The following is a 26,313-nucleotide window of genomic DNA, read 5'->3' as shown; positions in this document are numbered from 1 at the left end:
GACCTCTTCGGACACTAGGCATACACATGGTGTACATACATATGTGCAGGCACAACACACATACACATATTATAAATAAATAAATCTAAAATCAGCTGTACAAATGAATAAAATAGACATTCAAACAAACGTTGTGAAATGCCCTGAAGAGATATGCTTATTTAGGGCAAGGTTGCTGTGGATCAAACCCAGGGCCTCCTATATGCAAAGCAAGTACTCTACCAACTGAGTTATAGCTCCAGCCCAGATATGCTAATTTTATTGAAAACAATCCTCAGGATCTTGTTAAAATAAGAAATCAAGTGAGTCATTGCTTTTAATTGCTTTTCTCCCAGCATGTATCTGGCAGAAGAGCAAAATGTCCCTCAGGGTCTCTTGTCTTGATGGAGTTGATTTGTCTTCTTAGATACAGAAAAAAAAAAAAAACTGGCAGAGCAACAAATTATCAGAGAGTAAAACCAACTATAACTACAGGTGTTTCTTTGAAAGTCATTTTCACAACATGAGGCAATAATTTTTAAAGGCCCAAGACACTCGAAAGACCCTTGTATTCAACATGTCTATGTATAGATTTACTCAGAAAAAGGAGTAATTTAGTAACATCACGAATATTTACGTCATTCTCCATATTGTACCAGAAAACAAGATTGATATTCTTGGGTGGGAATGTTCTCAACTCAACACCTTATCAAATCAATTCCTTAAATTAGTTTTAAGGACTCAGAAAAATAGTCTTCCTTCTAATGTAGCATTAGAGGAAAGATGACATTTCTATCCTGCTTCTTAACATTTCTTTTGCTAATAATGAATGTACATTTTTATTTATTACAATTGCTGATTTTCGGGAGGGCATGCACATGCCACAGTACACACATGGAGGTCAGAAGACAACTTGGGGGAGTCAGTTCTCTTCTTTCACCATATGAGTACCACCTCAAACAGGTCATCAGGCTTGGCAGCAAGCACCCTTACACACTGGCATGGAAATGTACATTTTAAACACTAGGATCTGCAATTACTTTAGTCAACTAGAAAGTTCTGTTAATGTTATATTTCAATGGTAGGAATGGAGGAGGGGTCAAGCAGGATTTGGCCTAAATGGAATTCTTTAAAATGGAAGATTGGGAGGCCCGGCACTGGTAGCACATGCCTTTAATCCCAGCACTTAGAAGACAGAGGCAGGCATTTTTTCTGAGGCCGTCCTGGTCCACAAAGCCAGTTTCAGTAAAGCCAGGGCTACACATAGAAACCCTGTCTCAAAACAAACAAAAATAAAGTACAAGATAGATCTGATAATAATTATCTATCCATTGCAAATTATCTATCTATGCAAAAATCTATCCATATACAAATGCTGTCCAGTGTTCTCTCAGTCACTCATCTCTCTCTCTGTCTCTCTGTCTTTCTGTGTGTGTGTGTGTGTGTGTGTGTGTGTGTGTGTGTGTGTATGCATGCAGTCACATGCTCATTACCATGCACATGTGAAGATCAGCAAATGATGTAGAGTATTGATTTTCACCTTCAACCTTGTGACTTTTTTTAAGATTCATTTTTATTTACATTAGTGTGAATATATACCACATGTACACATGACCAGAGAGGCTGTAAGAGGGTGTCAGATCCCCTGGGGATAGAGTACATGCAGACATGAGCCACCCAACATGGGTCCCCTGAGCAGCAAGCACTCTTAACAGCTGATCCATCTCTCCAGCCCCACATTCTACCTCCTTTGAGGTAGGATCTCTTGTCATCATTCAGTAGCTGGCCCATGAGCTTCCAGGGATTCTCCTGTCTCTTCTTCCCACCTTGCTGTAGGAACACCAGGACTACGGGCATGCATCTTACCCAGGTCTAGCTTTGCATGGGTTCTGGGCAATTTCAAGTCAGGTCTTCATGCTTGTCTGCCAAGCACTTTACCTATTGCGCCATCTCCCAAGCCCAGCAGTCCTCTTAATATGCATTGCCTGCATCAACTCATCTTGTCTTCAGAGTCAGAGGCAGATGCTGTTAAACTTGTCCATTGTGCATACCAGGACACAGAGGCTTCTGCACCATCACATAATGTGCAATTGTCCCTTGGTGTCCAACACAGACATTACTCTGTATAGCACCATGCTGTGGGATATCTTTCTGTATGCTGTGAATATATGTCGCTCTGATTGGTTGATAAATAAAGCTGTTTTGGCCTATGGCAAGGCAGCTTAGAGGCAGGTGGGAAATGCAGAGAGAGAGACAGGAAGAAGAAAGGAGAGTGGAAGAGAAGCCAGCCACTGACAAGAGAGAAGCAAGATGCCAGTAAAGCCACGGCCATGTGGCAAAATATAGATTAATAGAAATGGGTTAAGTTATAAGAGCTAGCTAGCAAGAAGCCTGCCATAGGCCATGCAATTGGTAATTAATATAAGCCTCTGAGTAATTATTTAATAAGCAGCTGCAGGACCATGGGCTGGGCAGGACCATAGAAACCATTCAGGCTACAGCACCAGGGCATTGTGAGAGGGGATGGGAGGGATGAATAGGGACATTTTTATATTCTGTGTTATAAGGACACACTTGTACTCCATATTTGTTATGGCTAATCTTTTTTATTTTTTTTTCATTTTTCTTTATTAAGAAATCCTCCACTCACTCCACATGCTATCCACAGACCTCCCCTCCTCCCTCCCCCCACCCCCCAGCCCTCCTTCTCAAGCCACCCCACATCCCCACATTCCCCAAATCGAGGTCTCCCATGGGGAGTCAGCAAAGCGCAGCACACTGAGCCTAGGCAGGTCCAAGCCGCTTCCCACTGCACCAAGGCTATGCAAGGTGTCACACCACAGGCACCGGATTCCAGAAGCCTACCCTTAGACCAGGGACAGATCCTGATCCCCCTGCCTGGGTGCCCCCGAAACAGTTCGAGCCAAACAACCGTCTTCCGTGTCCAGAGGGCCCAGTCCAGTCCCATGGGGGCTCCACAGACACCAGTCCACAGTTCATGGGCTTGCACTAGTGTGGCCAGTCATCTCTGCACGTCCTCCCATCATGATCTCAATGTCCCTCATGTTATGGCTAATCTTGATCGTCAGTGTGACTGGATCATCTAAGAGAAAAGGTCCTGGGCACATCTATAAGCAATTTCCTTCCTTCCTTCCTTCCTTTTTTTCTTTCTTTCTTTTTTCTGAGACAAAGTTTCTCTGTGTAGCTCTGGCTGTCCTGCAATTCCCTCTGTAGATCAGGCTGCTCTCAAACTCAGAGATCTACCTGTCTCTGCCTCCTGAGTGCTGGGATGAATGGTGTGTGCCACCACCACCACTGACTCTAAGAGATTTTCTAGACCAGGTATTTGAAGTAGAAAGATCCACCTTGAGTGTGGGTGATACCAAGCCTGATGACCTGTTTGGGGGCGGGGGGGTACTCATACAGTAAAAGGAGAGAACTGACTCCCCCAAGTTGTCTTCTGACCCCCATATGTGTACTGTGGCATGTGTATGCCCTCCCATAAATAAGTAAATGATACCTTCAGATGGCAGGTTTTAAAAAGCTCCAAAGAAATTCTTTTTTTTTTTTTCGAGACAGGGTTTCTCTGTGTAGCTTTGCGCCTTTCCTGGAACTCACTTGGTAGTCCAGGCTGGCCTCGAACTCACAGAGATCCGCCTGGCTCTGCCTCTCGAGTGCTGGGATTAAAGGCGTGCGCCACCACCGCCCGGCAAGAAATTCTTTTTATTTTACTTTTTGCTGGCTTGCCTTCACATCCCTTTAAAAGAATTTTTACTATTTTTAATTATGTATATGTGTTTGCATCTTTGTGTGGGTATGTACAAGTGAGTGCAGCACCCATGGAGGCCAGAAGATAGTGATAGATTCTCCTGTAGTTAGAGTTACATGCAGTTGTGAGCCACTGGAATACTCTGAATTTTTTTTTAGGTTTATTTATTTATTATGTATATACTGTTCTGCCAGAAGAAGGCACCAGATCTCATTGCAGATGGTTGTGAGCCATCATGTGGTTGCTGGGAATTGAACTCAGGACCTCTGGAAGAGCAGCCAGTGCTCATAACCTCTGAGCCATCTCTCCGGCCCCCCCAAAAGCAATCTTAACTGCTGAGCCAGCTCTCCATCCCCAAGGTACACACCCTGTAATTGTTTTTAACAAGGGCATAATATGAGAATATCACCATATATTCTAAATGTTCTTAGGAGACTCATTGATTCAACAAGCTTGAGAAGCACTTCCTTCTTGTCTCAGGCTCTGAGGTAGGCTTTTTCCTCTACTTCTAGTTTTCTCATTTAATTCTGTTTGACTAATGTTTATGCTTCTTCCAGAAATCAGTTTAGGAATCCTTTTCTCACCTGAGTGTAGTGTAACACACCTGTAATCCCGGCACTTTAGGAGCCCGAGACAAGATGATTTCTAGTTCAAGGATTGTTTGAGCTATGTAGATGGAGAGAGCTCATCTCAAAAAAGAATATGCATGGGCTGGTGAAATGGCCAGGTAGATAAAAGTGCTTGCTGCCAAGCCTGACCACCTGGAATTGACCCCTGGTACCCACATGGTGGAAGGACAGTACTGACTTCTACAAGTTGTCCTTTGACATCCACATGTGAATCACACACACACACACACACACACACACACACACACACACACACAAATAAATACATGTAATTAAAATACTTAAGAGCGGAAAAAAAATACTTAAGAGCACACACAAGAGAGAAATTTGAGAGAGAGGGGATATTCTTTCCTTAGTAAAGACTTCCCTGACACTACTTTACTTACTAGAAAAAAAATTGTTTGTTTGTGTTTTTATTTTCTTATTATTTTTAGTTCTTTATATATTCTTTGTTTTATTTTTTAAAAAATTTATTTGTTTTGCATACCAACCACAGATCCCTCTCTCATCCCTTCTCCCACTCCTTCCCAGCTTCCCCTGATCCATCTCCCATCCCCTCCTTCAAAAGAATAATTGTGTTTTTATTTTGAGACAAGGACTCATATAGCTCAAGTGAGCCTCAAACTCTATATATAGGGAAGTTGATCTTGAACTCCTGATCTGCCTTCCTCCACCTCCAAAATGCCAAAATTACAAGCATGCACCACCTGACTTCCTCTACCAACTTTAACATCTCCTACGACTGCATTGAACTCATAAGTGTTGTCCCTGTCTTTTTAATGCCTTTCCGTACTATTCTTCACAACAACCAAAACCAAGGGTAACTGTCAGCTTTTATATGGTCATTGATTCTCTGCTGAAATGAAACACACTCTGGTTGGAGTAAGAAATCTGGGGCTGGGGGTGTTGCTCAGTGTGAGAGCATTTGTGTGAGCCCTGGCATGTGTGAGGTCCTTGGTTCAATTCCCACACTGGAAAACAGAAAGAAAAAGAAAGGAATCTCTCACATTGTCTTGAGCCTCTTAATTTTTCTGCATCATAAGTGTGGGAGGAAAAACAACATGGTGTGCTAATGAATGCCTTCTGATCTGACAGAATTGTTTTTACCAGGCTTTCGGGTGCTTGGGAATTCAGAGATGTCAATTATAACATTGTTACCAGGGCAACAGAGGATCAAGGGAGATCAGCATCACTAACGCCTTAGGACACCTGCAAGGTTATTTTGTGCAAATTGTACTTTAAATGACAGATTCATAGGACTGGAGAAGGTAATGCATTGACAACCATAATTAACATCCATAACTCTCCACACTGCGTGGGACTACAAGGCACATTTATAGTCTTTTGATATTTCCAGTTTATCATTTTATCCAATTGGACTCTTGAGCTTGTTTCGTGGTGTGAGATTCTATCTCTTTATTCACAGCCTCCCCTCCTCTCTCTTCCCTGCCCTCATCCTCTGCTTCCCTCTCCTCTTCTTTCATCCTCCCTTCCCATAGTTGTAAAATAAAGGGAGGGAAAAATAGCTTAGAGAAGGTAGAGGCCTTTGGTGCAAAGTCTGATGACCTGAGTTCAAGCCCCCTGGCCCATTTGGTAGAAGGAGAAAGTCAGCTCCCAAGAGTTGCCCCCTGACCACAACACATGCACTGTGGCACAGGCACACACACACACACACACACACACACACACACACACACACACATGCAAAAAAAACCATAATTTTTAAAAATTCCAAGCAGCAAGTTCTTCTTAATCTCTTTCTTATACTTCCTTATTTTGTTATTAGTATCATATTGTTTAGTATGTACGTGTGTGTGTGTGTGTGTGTGTGTGTGTGTGTGTGTGTGTGTGCAGAAGTCAGAGGACAATTTACAGGAGCTGGTTCTGTCTTTCTACCATATGGTTCCTGAGAATCGAGCTCAGGTAATCAGACTTGGAAGCAAGAACCTTTACCAATGAGCCATCTCACTGGCCCATGTTCCTTGAACTACTTATAGCTAGATACAAAGACTTGAAAAAAGAATTTGTTTTCAGACACAGCCTCACTGTGTACCCCAGGCAGGCCTTGAGATCTTCCTGACTTCTGTTGTAAGATATTTGATTACACTGTGTAAACATATGACATTCTGACTGGCTTAATAAAAATCTGAATGGCCAATAGCTAGGCAGAATTTTTGAGGCAGAGGGGATGCTGGAAAGAAAAAGGGGGGGCATCATGAGATGTGAGGAGATATGGAGGAAGCAGGAAAGCAGGATGGACAGTATGTAGATAAGGTAAATGAGCCTCGGGGTACACACAGATTAAGTGAAAGGGGTTAATTTAAGTTATGAGAGCTAGTTAGCAACAAGCCTAAGCTATTGGCCAAGCTTTCATAATTAATATTAAGTCTCCATGCTGTGGTTTGGGAGCAGGCTGGCAGGACAGAGAAATATTTGCAAAAAAACTCCACCTCCCAAGAGATAGAAGATTACAGACATATGCTGCCACACCAGGCATAGAGACTTGAACTTTTTGGAAACCAGGGCCTTATGTGTGCTAAACAAGTGCTCTTCTATTGCTGACCTACACCCCTAGCCCCTCAGTAGTGGATTCTAGGTAAGTGCTTTGCTGCTGACCCACAACCTCCAGCCCCAAATGACCCTTTTAGACCTAAACAGGGTATTATGTAGATCTAGGGAACAAACTGGAGTAAATGAGAGCTGTCAGCTTCCTGGCAGCCAGAACTCCAGAGCTACATAATAGAGTCAAAACACACACACACACACACACACACACACACACACACACACACACACACAGATGTCTGCAGCCACTTTGTAGACCTCACTGCCAAGGTGCTAAGTCTAGACGGCAAACAAACATTTCTGTATTCTTGCAGCTCCAATCTGCAATCCATCAGCAATAGGAAGTGGGGGATGGCCTTGTGCCAGCCTTGGGAGTGAGAGCTGGGGCAAGGAAAACTGTTTCTCTAACCACAGTGAATCTGACCCCAAGTGTGCAGCATTTCCCTTCCAGATAAGTAGAGTCTATGGTTCACTGCAGGAGTGTCCAAAAAATAGACTCAGTTCTGACACTAACTCCCCAGACTTCGTGCAGGCCCAGGTGGAGGGCTCTGTCCCCCTAGCCTGGGCCCACATCAGGTGTCAGTTGCAAGTGGTGGGTCTCCCTGTTACCCACACTTCTTCCTGACTTGGCTACAGATCCCACAACCCCTTGTCATCCTAACTGCCATAAGGGCTCAAGGACCTCGGAAAACAGTCTCCTTACTACTTCAGTTTAGTATAAAAAATAAACCCTGGATTTCTGCAAGAATGGCAGGGGAATAAGAGAAGGTGGGATGGGAAGGAGGGTAGAGGAAACTATGACTAAAATACATTATATATATAATATGACATTGTCAGAGTCTAAACTAAGTAAATAAACAAGGATAAGGTGACTCTGGTGGTCCCTGCCTGTAAATTCCAGCTACACCGGAGGCCAAGGCAGAAGGACAGCAAATTCAAGGTCTACCTAGGCGACAAAGTGAGTTCAATGCCAGCCTGGAAAATTCAGGGAGACCCTGTCTCGAAATACAAGAAGTTTAAAAGGGCTGGGGGTGTAATTCTGAAGTAGAGTGTTTGCCTAGCATTTATGGATAAGATCCTGGGCTCTGAGGCTGGTGAAACGGAGTGCCGATGAGGGCACTTGACACCAAGTCTAATAACCTGAATTCGGTGCCTGGATCCACACTGTAGAAGGAAAGACCAGCTTTCACATATGACAGAGAGAGAGAGAATGAGAGAGAGAGAGAGAGAGAGAGAGAGAGAGAGAGAGAGAGAGAGAGAGAGAGAGAGAGAGAGAGACCAGAGTTCAGTTCCCAGCACACATTTGGGTGGCTCACAACTGCCTGTAACTCCAGCTCCAGGAGAATCCAATGCTTCTGGCTTCCTGAGGCACCTGTATTCACACGTACATATTCATAACCATAATCCATCATCCCTATACGCACATCACAATGCACAAATCAATTACAATCTTTTTATTCAAGACAGGGTTTCTCTGTGTAGCCCTGACTATCCTGGAACTTGCTCTGTAGACCAGGCTGGCCTTGAACTCAGAGATCCGCCTGCCTCTGCTTCATGAGTGCTGGGATTAAAGGCGTGAGCCACCACCGCCTGGCTGTTTGTTTTGTTTTTAAGACAGAGTCTCAAATAGTTCAGGCTGACTTTGAATTTTATATATAGTTAGGGATTACCTGAACTTTTAGTCCTCATGCTTCCATCTCCCAAATGCTGGGATGACAGGCGTGTGATACCACAACCAGTTTTATGAGGTGCTAGGGAGGGCTTTCATCATGCTGGGCAGGCACTTTATTAACTGAGCTATAGGCCCAGCTCCATCCTGGAATAAATGAGACTCTGTCTTAAAAAAAAATAAGGAAGATATTTTCTCCCTCTATCTCTTCCCCTTCTCTACCCTTCCTACAGCAAGAAGGTAGTGTGGATCTACAGTCCACAAATAGCCCTCACCAGAACCCCATGATGCTGGGCAGATACCCAGATCTTGGATCACTAGTCTGTGGCAGACTGGGACAGATGCACAAAAATGGTAGTGTTGATTAACTGCTGGGAGGAAGACTTAAGTCCTGCAGAGGTAAAAGCCTGTATGTTATGAAAATTCTTTCCCACCCTTTCCCAACAACAAGCCAAAATACGATTTCACCAAAGTTGACTTGGGAAACAGTTGAGTTCTTAGGCTGGCTCACAAAGCGCAGGTGAGGGGATGCAGGCAGGAACATGGATAACCCCAAAGCAGCGGCATTGGGAAGTCTGCACCCAGCATGGATGATGGCTCCTCCATGGCGGCATAGACGGAGGAACCCCTCAGTTAGCTTCCTCCATTCTCTCTAACCCCTCCATGAGACACTCACTCCAGCCCACCACTTGCAGTCGTGGCAGAATTGTATACAAAAGGCCCTGGAGGAGCAAATGAATATTCAAGGCAGAGTCCAGTGACCCCTCGCCTTCCATGAGGGAACATCAACCATCCACGGGCCTGATTGTGATTGACACAATTAAACACAGGTAACACAATGACGATTTTGATTGTTCTCCTCAGAGGACATAGGTCTACAACACTGGTTGCTGAGACCACCAACGGGACCCTTAGCATTCAGACACACACGGCTGATGGACCTACCGCTGTTTCCAGCGCTGCCTGTCACTGTACCCAGAGCATGGGGCAGCTGGTGTGGAAGGTTTTCAATTACATGCTCTATTGTGAGAATGGTATCACCACATGTGACAACTCATCGTCTGGAACAGACACCAGCTAGCCACTACAGTCCTAATCATACGCGCGTATGTGATGGTCTAGATTCTGGTGTTGTTCAGAAATCAGCCACAGGGTGGCAGTAGCATGTTGACTGTTTAACTTGGATGCGGTTTTGATAGGTTTGTTCAGAAGCCCTTTTCTGCTACTAGAAACAAGCAGGCGAGTGAGGAACCAATCAGCGGAATTAATCTAATCTGTGTCAAAGGGTTCTTTCCTGTTGTCACTAGGGTCAGCCAGGACATTTCAGCCACTAGATGACTGATGTTCTAAAATTGACCTCTGGTCTCCTCTATGTGAGCACTATGGCATGCATATAAACACATGTGCACCCAGAACATGTGTGTGTGTGTGTGTGTGTGTGTGTGTGTGTGTGTGTGTGTGTGTGTGTGCGCGCGCGCACACACACACATACATACAAAATAAATAAGTAAATACATAAATAAATGTACAACAGAGAGAAAAGAAGTCAGATGGGGGGCCAGTAACATAGCTAAATGGGTAAAGGTGCTTATCCTGTAAACCCGGCAGCCTGAGTCTGCTCCTAGAACCCATGTAAAGAAAGGAGAGAACTGATTCCATAAAGTTGTCCTCTGACTTCCGTATGTGATCTGCAATGTGCACGTGTGTGCACACACATAGACACGCATATTGAAAATAAATAATAAAAACACGACCTATAAAAAAAATTTTAAAAGAAAATAAATAATATTCTTTAAATTTTTTTAAAAATTAAGTCAAAGGTATATCACAGAATAGTGGAGGACCTGAAGAACATCAGGCTATAAGCCTCCTCTAGACTTATATCCAATCTGCACAGTAGGGGACCCCTGGAAGTGACAACGTCCTCTAACTTTCGGAGGGAAGGCTCCATCCAAAGAGCTCACAGTCATATCAAGTCTACACAAGAGGGCAAACGTTCCTGATTTTGTTCCTAGACCATAAGGAGCCCAGTGGGGAGGGCCAGAGGTTTCCTTCCCTTTGAGGCCCTCAAGCCATATAGACCACTGTATTCCCTGTCTTTGTGGATGATCCCTGAATGGTCATCCCTGGATGACCTAGAGCAGTGGTCCCCAACCTTCCTAATACTGGGATCCTTTAATACAGTTCCTCACGTTGTGGTGACCCCCAACCATAAAATTATTTTTTGCTGCTACTTCATAACTATATTTCTGCTGCTGTTATGAATTGTAATGTAAATATCTGACACGCAGATATTTTTGGGCAACCCCTGTGAAAGGGTCATTCAACTCCCCAAGGGGTCAAGACGCGTAGGTTGAGAACCTCTGCCTTAGATGGCCTAAGACCCCGTCATTTATCTTGCTAAGTCATTAAACCTGGTGAGATGGGTCTCACCCTTGTCTCACATCACTTACCCAGCCTCACAGCTGTGGCTGTCATCCTGGGCCAGAGTATGATATCTTACATGCTCCACCAGGTCCCAGAAACTCTGAACAGAAAGACCATCCCCTGGGTCTCAGATGAAAGAATCAACAAATACCAGACTCTTAAAGAGTCCCCAGACCTTCCTATAAAGCTAAGCCAGACTTTAAGTTCTGCTGACTATTCTATGCCAATTTCCCACTAACTGAAACAATCCCAGGGGGTGGGAGGAGGGGGTAGGGTGGGTGAACCAAAGATCACATGTCTGGGAATGTGAACACTTGGAAGATTCTAGAAGCCTCCTCCCCAACTTCATAGAAAGTAAAAAAATTCTGGGGAGGAGTCTCTAACCCTGACCTGAGGTGATGCCTATCAGTTGTGCAGAGTCCTCACCACACTGAGGTGGATGCTTCCGAGAAGCAGCTACTTCTGAATCATCTCTGATCCTTTGTCAGGAACCCTTCATCCATACCCTCGTTGGCAACGTCAAATAAAAATTTATTGGTTCACCACGTTGGACTCTAGTGCAATGATAATTTTGATCTGTCACGCCCCCTCCCACGTGTGTGTGTGTTGTGCATCTCGCCAGGAAAAGTCAGTCACACAACAGTACTTTACTGTCAAATCTAACCCCAAGACCCTTCAAAAACATTCTGTATAGAAACCACTGACCTTGCCTGAGGTACTAAACCAGATTTTAAACAAGATTCCTGCTTGCCCAGCCTGAAGCTGCCCGATTCCCAGATGGTACAGTTTTAGGGGGGCAGGATATGAGCTTTCACAGAAAGTGACAGTGAGTTTCACAAAGGTCAAAGGATCTGAGGCCCGTTATGGACAATCCCATATCAGCTCAAAAAAACAGAATGAATTGCTTTCACTATGGCTCTCCAGCTGGAGACAGGTTGGGATTTCTCATCTACACTGTATTCAACTTATGCTTTCCCATACCCATACTTCTATCTGAAGCGAAAGAAGTCTGTTGAAGCGCACAGCTCAGGACAGGTATGGTGGCACACACCTTTAATCCCAGCGCACGGAAGCACTCGGATCTCTGTGAGCTCAAGGTCTACCTGGTCTACATAGTTCCTGAACAGCCAAGATTACAGAGAGAGAGAGAGACCCTGTCTTAAAATCAAAAACAAAAAACACCTCCCAGCCCATAATACCTTGACTAAACCCTCCAGTTCTTTCCTAAGAGTTGCCATGGTCACGGTGTCTCTTCACAACAACAGAACGATGACTAAGACAGGTGCTTACCACTAACACCGACAGCATGGCTTCTATCCCTGGGACCTGCTTGGCCGAGAGAACCAACTCCCCAAAGTTGTCCTCGGCCCTCCGTGCATGCATGCTAAGCTGTGATAGTGAAGAATGGAATCTACCACTAGATGGAGACAAGCCATCATCTCTTCCCTTAAGACTTCTCTAAGGGAGCGGTTCTGTCACCGGGCCAAGGGTCCAGCATGAGGAAGGCGAATCCACCTTAAACCATGCTAAAGGAACAGGAGTAGTAATTATCCCTGTAAGGCGATACTTTGTTTTCCCAGAATTCCTGCTCTGACGCAGTCCCTACAAGCTATTGTGTGGTTCAGCTGGGTCTGCCCACCTTTCGGAATCCTGACTTTTTGTACTCCGTCATTTTCTTTTGGATACTGACCAGAACCTGAGCATGCTTTCCTTTGGTACTTTGGGCTTCCTTGCTTTGCTCCACTCCTCATCCTGTGGCTGACCTCCACGCTGACTTAATTCAAACAGCGTGGGCATTGTTTGTCCTCTCTTCTCGATTGTCCTCCTCTGAGCAGCTGCTGGGATTTACAGCTTGCCTGTCCTGGGGGTTTTCTTTTGAATTCTAATAGGTTTTTCCTTTGAGCTGGAGTTACAGGCAGTTGAAAGCTACCTGATGTGGGTGCCGAGAACTGAATTCGGGTCCTGTGTAAGAGCAGTTTGTGAGCTGCTGAGCCATCTCTCCAGTCTTGTGAGTGGCATTTTACATGAGACAGACTATGACAGTGTGCAAGCATGTAGAAGTAAACTTTAGATCATGAAACTTGAACACACTCGCCATATACATATATGTGTGTGTATATGTGCGTATATGTGTGTAATCTGACTTTACACACTATATATTATGTATAATGATTTGTTTTTAAGGTTTGCTTTTATTATTTTCAATCATGTATATGCATAGGTACCTGTTGAGACAAGAAGCATTGATCCCCTGGAGCTGGAGTTACAGATGATATGAGGTACTTAACATGGATTATACTGGGAACCAAACTTGAATCCTCTGCAAATGTGGTATCAGTAATTAACCCTAAAGCCACCCCTCCAGCCCCCAGATGCAGAAAATTTGTATATAGGGTTGTGATGTAAACTTTGTCCTTACTCTGTCCCTGTCCCAAAATAAATATTAAAATATTTTTTAAAAAGAAAGAAAAGGCTAGGCAGTGGTGGCACACATCTTTAATCCCAGCACTTGGGAAGCAGAGGCAGGAGGATCTCTGTGAGTTTGAGGCCAGCCTGGTCTGGTCTACAGAGCTAGTTCTAGGACAGCCAAGGCTACCAAAGAAACCCTATCTCAAAAAATAAAAAAAAAGAAAAACATAAATAAGAAAAGAAAAAAGAAAGAAAGAAGGGAGAAAGGAGAAGGGGGCATGAGGAAATTATTGTTTCTGTCTTTTTTCCATGTGTTGGAAACCCTGTCTCAAAAAACCAAAACAAACAAACAAACAAAACCACAAATCTGAATCTTCATCTCCATGACGTGGAAAGAGAAAGGGTGGAAGTTCAGACTCATAATGCAGGAGAAGGTATGTGCTCCACTGGAATTGGAGCAGAATTAGTAGGCATGTTGGGTGGCAGGAATTGCTTCCAGACTTGTGTGTATAATAATGACGAAACATTGTTTAGTCAGATAAAAAAGAAAAGTTAAATTAATAAAGTCAGGAGATACTGGAAGGCAGCCATGCTCTGGTAGGTAAGAGACATAACAAGTTGAGAACAGGCAGCAAGAATGGTTTGTGTTATTTTCACAACTTGGGGGCAGCCAAGAGCTGAGTGGGAAGCAGACCAAGAGAGATGGTTTCCAGGTCAAAGTTCTACTATGCGAGCTCTATTTACCGTTGCCCTGGCAATGGATCCCCATTGAAGGTAATGAAGGATCTAGAGGAGCCTCTTACAAATGTGGTTGTAATTCAGGGGCTCTGCTTAGTCTGTGTTTGGTCTACTTTGGGGTAAGGTCAGAGGAGGAGTTAAAAAGGATTTGGTTGGGGATAAGAGATGGCTCAATGGTTAAGAGCACTGGCTGCTCTTCCAGAGGTCCTGAGTTCAATTCCCAGCAATCACAAGGTGGCTCAGAATCATCTGTAATAAGATCTGGTGCCCTTTTCTGGCCTGCAGGCATACATGCGGACAGAATCCTGTATACATAATAAATAAATCTTTAAAGAAAAAAAAAAAGGTTTGGTTGGCAAACAAGGGAAATGTCATGAAGGAAATGATAGAGCTTCTGCTTCCTGTCCTCCATGAAGAAGCTTCTCCACCATATTGTTCTACTTCATTGCCAACCCAGAAACATGGAGCCAAGTGCATGGACTGAATCCTCTTAAACCCAAGGCAGAGATAAACAGTTCTTGCTTTGTTTCTGGTGTGTGGTCGCAGTGATACAAAAGTAACAAATGCATCATCGCTTCTGGAGATTCTCGTTGTCTAGAGAGCATCAGGTCAGGATCAACATAGCCTCTTATCTCCTAATCCAGTGTAAAGATAGTATGTGCATAATTAAAACATAAAACCTTATTGTACAACTCTCATGTGGTGCGGGAGAGATGCTCCCCCTAACCCCAGCCCATCAATATCTGAGGCAGATGGAAGAGCTGGCCCTGAGGTCCTAAGAGCCAAAGAGCTGTCCCTGCCCTTCATCAGCTGCAGCACTCAGGAGATTGGCCCTTACACCTCACCTGGACAGCACTACAGTGTTGCTACTGCGCTGGCCCTGAAGGTGTAGGTGTGGGCGAACCCCCGTGAGGATGTGAAAGCCGTGAGAGAAATGCCCCTTGCTTATCTCTGCAAGAGGGGAACTAGCCAGGGCAGTGCTGTAGAGCTCACCCTGGCAGTGAAGACAGGAGGGAGCTGGTGGGGCTGACTAACCCTGCAACTAACCAGGCCCAGACCTAGGGTTATCTGTTGGCTCACCCCCACATCCACGCCTTCTGTGATCTGCTGGAGCATGGGGTGGGGGTTGGTCTTGTGGACCCAGGGCTACAGGATCTCCAGGACACAGGCAGCAACAGAATGTCCAGGAAGAGTCTCAGTGAGGGCCCAGAGTCTATGGTGTAGCAGAGACCAGGGGCCTCAAACCAGACCAAAGATTCTTTGCAATGAACACCTGCATATAAAAATATATGTATGGATAAAGGGGTCTACTGCATGGGGAAAAAACAACCTTATTTTAAATTCCAATACAGTAAACACTCTTCAAAAAGAGTTTTCCAGCTGGGTAAGGTGGCTCATACCTGTTATCCTAGCACTCAAGAGGCTGAGGCAGGGTCATTTCTGCAAGTCCAGGCTATTTTTAGTTATAGAATGAGACTGTTTCTAAAATGCCAAAACTTAATTCTTGATTTTTATTTAACTTTGCCAGGGGCCTGGGGTTGTACCTTAGGGGTAAAGAGTACTTGCTAAGCATGTACAAGGGCATGGGTTCAGTGCCCTGTGCTAAAAAGCAAAAAACCAAAACATTGGAAGAAAAACGAGGATTTTAATCCTTCAAATGTGGGGGCCTGGAGAGATGGCTTAGCAGTTAATAGTACTGGCTTCTCTTCTAGAGGACCTTGGTTTAGCACCCAGCACCCACATCGTAGCTCACACCAATCTGTAGTTCCAGTTCCAGGGGATCATATGCCCTCTTCTGACCTCTTCGGGGAGCTAGGCCTGCAAGTGACACACAGACATACATACAGGCAAAACATTCATACACGTAAAAAAATAAATTGTCAGGGGCCAGCCGGATGGCTCAATGGGTAACATGCTTGCTGCTAAGCCCGACAGCCTGAGTTCAAACCCTGGGACCCGTGGGATGGACAGAGAAAATCCTGAAAGTTGTCTTCTCACCTCCACACACATGCTGAGGCATGTGTATCATCCCTTAAAATACATAATATATAAATATATAAAATATATAATATATATATATATAATTATAGCAGCCAAGTGGTGGTGGCGCATGCCACTCAGGAGGCAGAGGCAGGTGAATCTCTGAGTTTGAGGCCAGCCTGGTCTACAAAGGACAGCCAAAGTTACACAGAGAAACCCTGGCTCAAAAAACCAATATATAATGTATGTAAGCTGTGGGATGTCTTTCTGTACGCTGTGAATATATGTTGTTCCCATTGGTTAATAAATAAGCTGCTTTGGCCTATACCAAGGCAGCTTAGAGGCAGGTGGGAAATCCAAGGAGAGAGACAGGAAAGAGAAAGGCAGAATCTGGAGAGAGTTGCCAGCAGCAGCCAAAGGAACAACAAGATGCCAGCAGACCAGTAAAGCCACAGCCACGTAGCAACACACAGATTTATAGGAATAGGTTGAATTAAGTTGTAAGAGCTAGCTGGCAAGAAGCCTGAGCCATAGGCCATGGCCATACAGTTTATAATTAACATAAGCCTCTGTGTGTTTACTTGGGACGGAGAGGCCGTGGGACCAGGCGGGGACACAGGAAACCTTCTGACTACATACATACATACGTATGTATGTATGTATATGTATATGCATACATAAATATATATATATATATGTATTGTTTTCTAAGTGTGGTAGAATGAACCTATGCTCACAGCAAAGCCAGAAAGAAAGAAAAAGAAGGGGAGAGGGTAAAGGAAGGGAGGAGATATGAGGGGGGAAGGGGTTTTCAAGAGAGGATAAAGTCACTAACATTAACTGAACATCATTTCCCACAGGCCAGTCACTCCTTTTAATTCTTCAACAATCCCAATAATGTAGTATTAAACCATTTTACAATCAAAGAAAATATGGTAGCGTTGTCCACTCCCCTGAGAGGTCTAGGAGAGGACCCAGCAGGAAGCTACCGTGCAAAAGGGTGAAGGGTAGTTAATCCAGTGGAGTCTGGGCGCCTGGAGCCTTCCGCAGGGGCTAATCACCAATGATCCCGGCTTCTCTGCCCATCTCCAGACAGGATCTTCTCATCCCACATGCCTACACCCAGTTTTGCTGAGGCAGGAAGCCACCAAAAGCAGAGTTCCTGCTATGCCAGTCAAAAGTAACTAAGATGCCCAAGCAGATGAGGACCAGCCCGGCCACTCCCAAACGAATGAGGTTTCCCTGAGTATAGTCCGAGGAGCCAGAACCTGTGGGCCAAAGAGAGGGAGACAGGGTGTTGGTGCCATACCCCAGAGTCTTGATGCTCTTCTGCATATCTGACACACAGATGGCGTTGTAGACTCAACTCCCAAGTCTCTAAATTGAATGGGGTTGATGTCCCTGGACCCTTGGGTCTGAAGAAGGCCCAGAGCACCTCACCTTCGGAGCTGATGACCAGTGGCGGGCTGCGCTGTGACAGCACATAGGGAGCAGATGGTGTGTGGTAATAACAACTGTAGGTGCCAGGAGCCTGGGCGCCCATCAGAGGGAAGTCAGCCCAGGGATACACAGAGTCGATGTACTGCAGAGGGGTTGCGACACCCACACGGTACAGCGCAAAACTCATGCCTGGCATGCGGCCTGCACAGCGCAGGCTTATGTTGGCTCCTGGAGCTACCACAGGCCCAGGCAATGCAACTAGTGTTGGTCTGGGCAGCTGATCTGTAGAACACAGGCAAGGCTTTAAGTAGGCTGGCTTGTCTGTCTCTCTTTGCCCTCCCATTCCTCCTCCCTTCTCTTCTGCCTGCCTCTCTTCCCATCCCCCAAACTCACCCTCCTCTTCCCATATGTTCAAGAATCTCTTAATCTACCTCCCTGTCATCTCTCTCCTTGTGTCCCTCTTCCCTGCCACACCCGACCCTCCACCTTAACCTCACTCCTGCGCCTTTCTCCAACTCCTCCCGGATCTCACCTGTCACCAGCAGCTCTAAGACAGTGCTGGCCTGGGACCAGACACCGGGTCCCCAGTCTGTCCTGCGATAGCGGCAGTAGTAACTGCCCCCCTGGGCCAGAGCCACTTCCTCCAGGAAGAATTCAGCCAGCTCCGTGGACACATCCCGGAAGAACAGGGGGGTAACATCACCAGTTCTGAAGAGTGCAAACCGCCAGGCAGGTTGGGGTGCACGGCACCTCAAAGTCACGTTGACTCCCGGAGTCACAACTGCAGCAGGATGAGCCCCCAGCCAGGGCTTGGGGTTTGAGGCTGGCGGAGCTTAATAAAGAAAAGTGCTTGGGTGCTCAGGACCCTCCACCCCAGCAGCCCCAGGAGACTTAGAAGAAGGAGGACAGACAGCTCTCTCTCCTGATCTTAGATCTCTATAAAGGAGGAGAGGGCCTGGAGTACAATTACAGCTGGCCCAAACTAGCTGAAAATCACAGGAGTAAAACTCTAACTTTGAGCTTTTTTTGTTTTGTTTTGTTTTGTTTGTTTCGTTTTTGAGGAAGGGTTTCTCTGTGTAGCAGCCCTAGCTATACTGGAACTTGCTCTGTAGACAAGGCTGGCCTAGAATTCACAGAGATCCTCCTGCCTCTGCCTTCTGAGTGCCGGGATCAAAGGTCTGCACCACCATGTCCACCTCTAACTGAGTTTTCTGTTGTGGAATATTTGTTTACACTGTGAAGATGTGTCTTTGCCAAGACACCTTCTGATTAGTTTAATAAAGAGCTGCATGGCCAAAAGCTAGGCAGAAAGAGGTTAGACAGGACTTCTGGGGACAGAGAGGACTCTGGGAAGAAGAAAAGTGGGACACCATTGAGACATGGAAGAGTGAGACAGGGAGAATGGGAGAGAGATAAAAGCCACATCGTAGAACATAGATTAATTTTTTAAAAAATGGGTTAATTTAAGTCATAAGAGCAAGTGGGACAAGCCTAAGCTAATGGCCAAGCTTTTATAATTAATAAGTCTCTGTGTCGTTATTTGTGAGCTGGTGGCTCAAAGGAAAGTCTGACTACAGCTTTTCCCTGTAGTTATTTGTTTGTGCCCAGAAGTAAACCCAGGGCCTTATGCATTGTGGGTAATCACTCACTCTACCACTAAGATATAACCTCAAACCTTCTTCATATTTTTTTTTTGAGACAAGTTCTTGTGTAACCCTGGCAGGCCTTGAACTTGCTACGTAGAGAAGAATGACCTTGAACTTCTGATCCTTCTGGATTATAAGCATGAGCCACCATCAGGACCACCACCTCCCCTCCCCATCTATGTAGTACTGGGGCCTGGTGGGCAAGCAATCTACCAACCAAGCTAAATCCCCAAGCCCTTCTCCGAAATTTTAAGGCATAGTTTCAAAATACAATACCAGAAATGGTTACTTTGTTTTGTTTGGTCTTACTATTACTGTTTGTGTTGTTGTTGTTCATTTGTTTGTTTTGAAACAAAGCCTCACTGTGTAGCCCAGTTTGTTCTAGACCTCACTAGTGGTGCAGGCTGGCTTCAAACTTGTAATCCTTCTGCCTCAGTTTCCAATTGCTAGGCTGACAGCCGTGTACCACCACACCTCACTACAAGCAGTTAAGGTTTGCCACATGTCAATAATTACTGCTATGGTTTGAACATGTTCCCCAGCTTAATCTTTGATATAACAGTGTTGAAAGGTGGGTCTTTAACAGGTCATAAAATAGTGAACTGAAGAGATGACTCAACAGTTAAGAGTGCTTACTGCTCTTGCAGAGGACCTAGGTTTGGCTTCTAGCACCCACACTGAGCAACTTATAACTACTTGTAACTAGTTCCAGGGGGATCTTGACATCTCTGGCCTCTGCAGGCATCTGCACTCGTGTACATATACTCCCACACAGACACAAACACATACACATAGTTAGAAAAACAAAAATAAATCTCTTTCTTAAGTAGGTGATAGAACAGTGGGGTACGTGTAACCATTCCTCAGTGAGGGCTAGGGTGTGTGGCTCAGTGGTAGAACATCTCTCTAGAACGCCTCGGTGAGGGACTGGGAGTGTTGCTCGATGAGAGAGTACTAGCCCACTACATACAAGACCGTAGTTTCAAACCATCCCTAGTACATATCCAAACAACAAAAACATGATATGGTCAATGACCCAATAATTCCACTGCCTCAGCATACATAGGCAAACTCTTATTTGTAAATAAATTTAAAATGTAAAAATAACTGTAATGATTGGGAAATATCTCCAAGACAAATTGTTAAGTCTAACATTTAAGACCCAGAGCAGAATGGGTCATGAAATACCAATTTTGATGTGGCAAGAAAAGGGGGAAGTGTGTAAATGCGTGATGTGTATGAATGCATGGAAAGCTTTTTGTAGGATCTGAAGCTTGTTTCAGGAACACAGGAAGGGGAAGAGGAAGATTGTTATATCTTTTAGTAATGACTGAGTCTTTATAACAATGAGTACCCATTAGCTGTATCATTTAAAATAATAGCCAGGTGGTGGTGGCACACGCCTTTAATCCCAGCACTCGGGAGGCAGAGGCAGGCAGCTCTCTGTAAGTTCAAGGCCAGCCTAGTCTACAGAGTGAGTTCCAGGACAGCCAGGGATACACAAAGAAATCCTGTCTCAAAAAAACCAAAAATAAACTAATAATAGTAATAATAATAATAATAATAATAATAATAAAACGAATTTAAAATCAGGGGACTAGACAGCTGGCTCAGCAGTTAAGAGTACTTGCTGCTTTTGCAAAAGACTGGGGTTTGATTCTCAGCACCACATGGTGGCTCATAACCACTTATAACTCCAGTTCCATAGGATCCTCAGCTTTCTTCTGAGCTCTGCCAGCTCCAGACATGGATGTGGTGCACATACATGCATACTGGCAAAATACTCATACACATAAAATGAAATAGTTAACTGATAACTCAGATATGAATGGCTTCCCAGATTGTTCTCATTCAAAACTGGAGTACAACGGGAGAACGGTTGAGAGAAAGGAAACACGGTCTCCATCAGAAAACCCAAGATGAAACCATCCTGGGGTAGGAGAATTCTCCTTTTCCAGTGAGAGAAGCTGGTGTAATGGGCATTGCAGGAAATCCTATGTCTGGACTATGCCAGGATCTGAGCCTACAGTTGACCTATATAATCATATTAAATCCTTACTGCAGCCCATTTTCCAGAGAAGGAGATGGAGTCTTCAAGACCCTCGTTTGTTCAAGGCCATGCAATGAAGAAGATGGTCTAGTTTAGGTCTCCTTAATATCCACATTCATGGTCTTCTATACTCACCTCTAATGGTCACCAAAGGGATGAAGGGAAGAGAAGGGAGAAGAGAGGGAAGGGAAGGGGCCAAGGAGGAAAGGAATGGAGGAAGGAGGAGAGGGAGGGGAGAAGGAAGGAGGTGAGGGAAGGAGACAGGAGAAAAAGAAGAAAGAAAAGGAACAAGGGAGTTAGAGGAAATGAAGGGATGGAAAGAGGGAGAAGGAAGAGGAGGAGAGGGGAATAAGGAAATCTGGGGTGAAGCTGGGCATCAAAATAAAATGATTTGGTGGAGATGGGGTGTGAGCAGCATAAAGGAGAGCATTTGGAGTGAGCCACTCACCTGTTGGTGTGAAGTCCGTGTAACACACAGGCCCTGCAGAAGGTTAGGAGCCAGTTCTTTACAAAGCCCTTGTGACTACCAGTCTTCCCTCATTGGGAGCCCTAGAGTCTGATTACACAGTTTCTTTTTCCTCTGGGAAATAAGAATCCTATCCCTGTCTTCTTTAGGATCCAGCAAAACTCTAGACTTCCATTCCCCAGGTATTTAAGAAGCCAGTGGTCTGTCCTAAGAGAGCGGGCCTTTGTTCTCCTTCTTGGGGTTTGGAAGTCTGGATGCCCTCCTCTTTCCAGTGCAAGAGTCCTGCCCATCTGTCATGAGAACTGAATATATTCCTTGACCCTAGATATTACTTACTTTCCTCCTCCCTGGAGATCCAGAGAAATCTATGCTCACCCCAGACCCAGCAGTCTGTCTTCCTCCATTTAGGACTCGAGTATCTGGGTACCAGTCCTGACTCTTTTTTCTAAACTGGATGTTGATTCCAGATAATCAGATACGCTCTCAGCCCAGCCAAGGACCCACCCACACACAGGGGAAGGACAGCTCACAGAGAGTCAACAGCTGGAGTATCAGCGACAGGATCATGGCGGGCACTCTCCGTGGAGCTGGGGAAAAGGCTGACCCTGCCTTCTGTCCTCTGAGGAAATGAAGCAGCACCAGAAAGCCATGTGAGAGCCCTGTTTAGGGAAGAGAGGAGTCAGGTGGAGGCCCCTGGGTAACCGTGTCATTGCCGCATTGTCTTGGAAAAAGTTGCAAGAGGGACAGTCATAGCCTCCGGTATTCATTAATTCCATTTAAAAGTAGGGGAGGAGGGCTGAGGATGTAGCGAAGGGGGAGACTGCTTGCCCAGTGTGTTCTAGCCCCAGTTGGGGGGGGGGGGGAACAAAACAAAACAAAAAGGAGGAAAGGGGAAAAGATCCTTGGTGCACAATATACACTATGCTGGTGAGAAAGAGAAGGCTCAGATTCCATCAGTGCCTCACAGCCCCGGGTCTCGCTGGCTCAAGCCGATAACTTTTTTTTTTTTTTTTTTTAAGTGATGTGCACGGTCTTGGAGGCTCAGGCTTGTAATCCCACCTACTTTGGACAACCAAGGCAAGAGGATCCCAAGTTCAAAGCTTGCGGCACCAAGCTGAGCCATTTAATGAAACCCTGTCTCAAAATAAAAACTAAAGATAGGGCGCGAAAATGTGGCAGTCAACAGTAAAGGACTTGCCTAAAATCCACCAGCTACAGCCTGGGGGCGTGGTTCAGTGGTAGATGGGTAGTCTAGCCTGTTCTGGTTTCAATCTCCAGCAAGACTGAGGGGTGGAGGGAAAAAATGCTGTGAGCTGCACGCTAGTAACGTAAAGCACGGAAAGTCCTTAATCTGCCGGGCGGTGGTGGTGCACACCTTTAATCCCTGCACTCGGAAGGCAGAGGCAGGTGGATCTCTGTGAGTTCAAAATCAGCCTGGTCTACAGAGTGAGTTCCAGGATAGCCAGAGCTACACACAGAGAAACCCTGTCTCAAAAAACAAACAAAACAAAACAAAAAGTCCTTAATCTATTTGGTATCAATTTAGAACTTCCAGAATGAGGGACTGTCTAGATGTGACCTCATTGTAAAGCGGACTTTCTTGCTGGAGAACTCCAAGTTACTCCTTTGACGCATCTTTTTTTTTTTTAAGCTAAAAGAAAAAGTTGAGACCAGCAGGTGTGCAAAGTCCTTGTGGTTTAAATCTTTGCCGCCAAGGTTCTCTGTTCTAGTTTAAAACGTCGGCTAAGCCTCACTCGGAAACTACAACTCCCATAAGGCTCCACGCCCTCGCCTTCTTACTCCGCTACTTCTACTCGGAAAGGCACAGCCCAAGGGGCGGAGCCTCGCGCAAAGGAAGGGACCACAACTCCCAGAGAGCTCCGCGCCCTGGTCGTCTCCAAGACCAAGATGGCCGCGAGTAAGTACTGGCTCGAGAGGTGCGCGGGGCTCAGGTAGTTCCCAGGGATCCGTGGGCTGACCCGTGAATGAGGCTCAGCAGAGCTCTGGGGGCGCGGTGGGATCCGTCCCAGAAGAGGGGCGCGGCGGTCACGAGGGTGCTCTTGCAGAGTAGGAGTGGTAGGAGAGGGTTAGAGGTCACCGCAGCAGCCCCCAAGGGTGACTCTTCTCCCACCTCTCTAGGAATCTCCGCCTTCCTTAAGAATGCCTGGGCGAACCAGCCGGTGCTAGTGGTGTCCTTCTCTATCTGGGGTCTCGGTGAGTGCTCCAGGAGCAAAAGTGCATCCTCCACTCTGAGGACATCAGCATTCCACAATTCATCTTGCATCCCCCTTGCCCGTTCTGTTCCGACATTACCGTAGCCTCCTTTCCTCACTACCCTACACACACCTACGCAAGACAGCCTCACTTGTACTTTGACTTCGAAGTGCGGAAGTCTGTCTTAGGCAAATCTCCCAGCAAGCCTCTCTGGTGAAGAGCCTGCCTTGGGACAGGGCTGTTCACAGTTCAGGTGCACTGAAGCCCTGGGGGATGGGGGTGACCTGTTAAGAAAATTCTGATGACGAAGGTCTGGGGTTAGACCTGTGGTTTGGTAGTTATCACAGTCCCATAGTTATTGTCAGTATCGCTGAGCCGGAGTGTGATAACGAAGTTCTAACCCCCCCCCCCCCCAGCCACCCAGCACCCTAACTTCAAAGACCTAGAATACCCTAAAGTATGTGGTTTTAATGTAGAAAATGTTAAGATAATTATTTGAGGCATACTGATTCGTTCTTTAAATGTAGAATTACATTTGTATGTGTGATTATCACCAGTTGGTTGTGGAGGTCAGAGGACTACTTGCTGCAGTTCTCTCCTTCCACTCTGGGAGTCTCAGGGATTGAACTCAGGTTGTCAGTCTTGGCAGCAGATACTTTGACTTGCTGAGCTCTCGCACAGCTCCAAGGTTAAAGACTTTCTACAACTGATTTTATTTTTACCTTTTCAGTTTGTTTGTTTGTTTGTTTTTAGATATAGGGGAACACACAATTTATTTAGCCCAAGCTGGCCTCAAACTCCCAGCAGTCTGCTTTGGCTTCTCAAGTTTTATTACAGGCACAAGCAAATCTTTGTTTAAAAGTGTGTGTGTGCCTGTGGAGGTCAGAAGAGGGCATAGGATCCTTTGGAGCAGGAGGTATAGGCAGTTGTAAGCTAATGAACATGGCTGCTGGTTATTGAACTCAAGTCCTCTGGAAGATCAGCAAGTGCTCTTAACTGAGGAGCCATCTCTCCAACACATTTTAAAAATAGATTTATGTATATGTGTGTTTCTGTATGCCACATGTGTGGGAATGCCCACAGAAGCTATATGAGTTTGTGTCAGCAACACTGGTCTATTAACATTCCTGTTGCTGGGTGGAAGTGGTGCACACCTTTAATCCCAGCACTCGGGAGGCAGAGCCAAACGGATCTCTGTGAGTTTGAGGCCAGCCTGGTCTACAGAGCGAGACCCAGGACAGGCACCAAAAACTACACAGAGAAACCCTGTCTCAAAAGAAAAAAAAAAAAAATCCTGTTATATACCCACCTCCACTCACGAAGACTCTTGGCTATAGCCCACATGGGCTAATCCAAAAGCTGTCAAATTGTGACCAGCCTTTGGGCCTCACGTGTTCTTGAGTACTAGGCTCTGACCTCTCTGCTACTCCCCACTTCAAGATTTACACTGACCTCTGATAAGTGGGGATGGTGGAGTGCTGAGGGACCCACCAAAGGGCCCTCCTGGTTGTGCTGGCTCTTCCTGCTCCCCTTTGCCAGGGATCGGTTTCTGCCCTTTCCCTACCCCTCAAGAGCCACTTCATCCTTGGATCTCACATTTATGCCTTTCTCCACAGCTATAATTATGCCCATAATCAGCCCCTATACCAAGTATGCTGGCATGATCAACAGAGCCACACCCTACACCTACCCAGGTGAGCAGAGACGTGTGCTGAGGGAGGGGCAGGCACAGCTGTGTAGGAGAGTCCCTGCTGCATTTTGGATGTTCTTTGTACTTTTAACTTAACATGTTTTGAGTTTCTCTCTCCAGATTTCTGGTTCTGTGTTCCTCTGTCCCTGTTAGAGATATCTCCCTCATTTGGCTGTCTCTGCCGCTGCTGAATCTCTGGCCCTTACTCTCCTCTTTCTCACCTGGCATCCAGTACTGTCTCTGAATATATAGAGACAGACTACCTCTTCTCTACAGGACCCTAGAGATCTGCTGATCTCAGTGGCTCATCCTTTTATTTCACAGTGCCTGTACGAGATAATGGGAACATGCCGGATGTGCCCAGCCACCCCCAGGACCCTCAGGGCCCAAGTCTGGAATGGCTGAAGAACCTGTGAATACTCCTGCTGATGGAAGAGGCCCCCTTCCCTGTTGCCCCCCAATAAAAATGTGAAAACCAACCATACAGTCTTTTCCTTGGTGAGTTTCTTTTGTTGTTTTGAGAGAAGAAAATCTCACTATTCATGTAGGCTAGGCCGACCTGGAACTCAAGTGTGTAGCCAGGGTGGCCTCACACTTATGGCAATCTTCTGCCTGGGCCTCCAATCCCAGAACCTAGTGTTT

At 45.6% G+C, this 26,313-nt stretch overlaps 2 protein-coding genes across 4 annotated transcripts; one reads left to right on the top strand and one right to left on the bottom strand.

Annotated features, from left to right (window-relative positions):
- Window positions 1-17,195: 17,195 nt before the first annotated feature.
- Window positions 17,196-22,516, bottom strand: Oscar (osteoclast associated Ig-like receptor). Of its 3 annotated transcripts, none has more exons than XM_059243961.1 (5): window positions 22,280-22,516; window positions 21,750-21,782; window positions 18,138-18,437; window positions 17,606-17,887; window positions 17,196-17,433 (listed from the first exon to the last, which is right to left on the bottom strand). In XM_059243961.1, the coding sequence occupies exons 1-5, from the start codon at window positions 22,332-22,334 to the stop codon at window positions 17,282-17,284; spliced, it is 822 nt and encodes a 273-aa protein (XP_059099944.1). In that variant the 5' UTR covers window positions 22,335-22,516; the 3' UTR covers window positions 17,196-17,281. The 3 variants fall into 3 exon arrangements, with proteins under 3 accessions (XP_059099944.1, XP_059099950.1, XP_059099955.1); XM_059243967.1 differs by having other exon boundaries at window positions 22,298-22,516; XM_059243972.1 differs by lacking the exon at window positions 21,750-21,782 and having other exon boundaries at window positions 22,298-22,516.
- A 1,033-nt stretch (window positions 22,517-23,549) lies between these two features.
- Ndufa3 (NADH:ubiquinone oxidoreductase subunit A3) lies at window positions 23,550-26,153 on the top strand. Its single transcript, XM_059244000.1, has 4 exons — window positions 23,550-23,685; window positions 23,907-23,981; window positions 25,598-25,675; window positions 25,996-26,153. Exons 1-4 carry the CDS (start codon window positions 23,676-23,678, stop codon window positions 26,085-26,087), a joined length of 255 nt encoding a protein of 84 aa, XP_059099983.1. The 5' UTR covers window positions 23,550-23,675; the 3' UTR covers window positions 26,088-26,153.
- Window positions 26,154-26,313: the final 160 nt, after the last annotated feature.

This window comes from Peromyscus eremicus, chromosome 1, assembly GCF_949786415.1.
Source record: "Peromyscus eremicus chromosome 1, PerEre_H2_v1, whole genome shotgun sequence".
Taxonomy (NCBI): Eukaryota; Metazoa; Chordata; class Mammalia; order Rodentia; family Cricetidae; genus Peromyscus; species Peromyscus eremicus.
The sequence above is the reverse complement of the archived record's forward strand: the minus strand, read 5'-3'. Positions and strand labels throughout refer to the sequence as shown.

Bases quoted from the DNA above. Each gene is read 5' to 3' on its own strand.
- Oscar (XM_059243961.1), bottom strand. From the start codon at position 22,334: ATGATCCTGTCGCTGATACTCCAGCTGTTGACTCTCTGTGAGCTGTCC. The intron at 17,888-18,137 runs GTGAGATCCGGG...TGTGTTCTACAG, and splicing joins CTTAGAGCTGCTGGTGACAG to ATCAGCTGCCCAGACCAACA. The intron at 17,434-17,605 runs GTGAGGTGCTCT...TTTGGCCCACAG, and splicing joins ACTGGTCATCAGCTCCGAAG to GTTCTGGCTCCTCGGACTAT.
- Ndufa3 (XM_059244000.1), top strand. The intron at 23,982-25,597 runs GTGAGTGCTCCA...CTTTCTCCACAG, and splicing joins CTTCTCTATCTGGGGTCTCG to CTATAATTATGCCCATAATC. The intron at 25,676-25,995 runs GTGAGCAGAGAC...TTTATTTCACAG, and splicing joins CACACCCTACACCTACCCAG to TGCCTGTACGAGATAATGGG.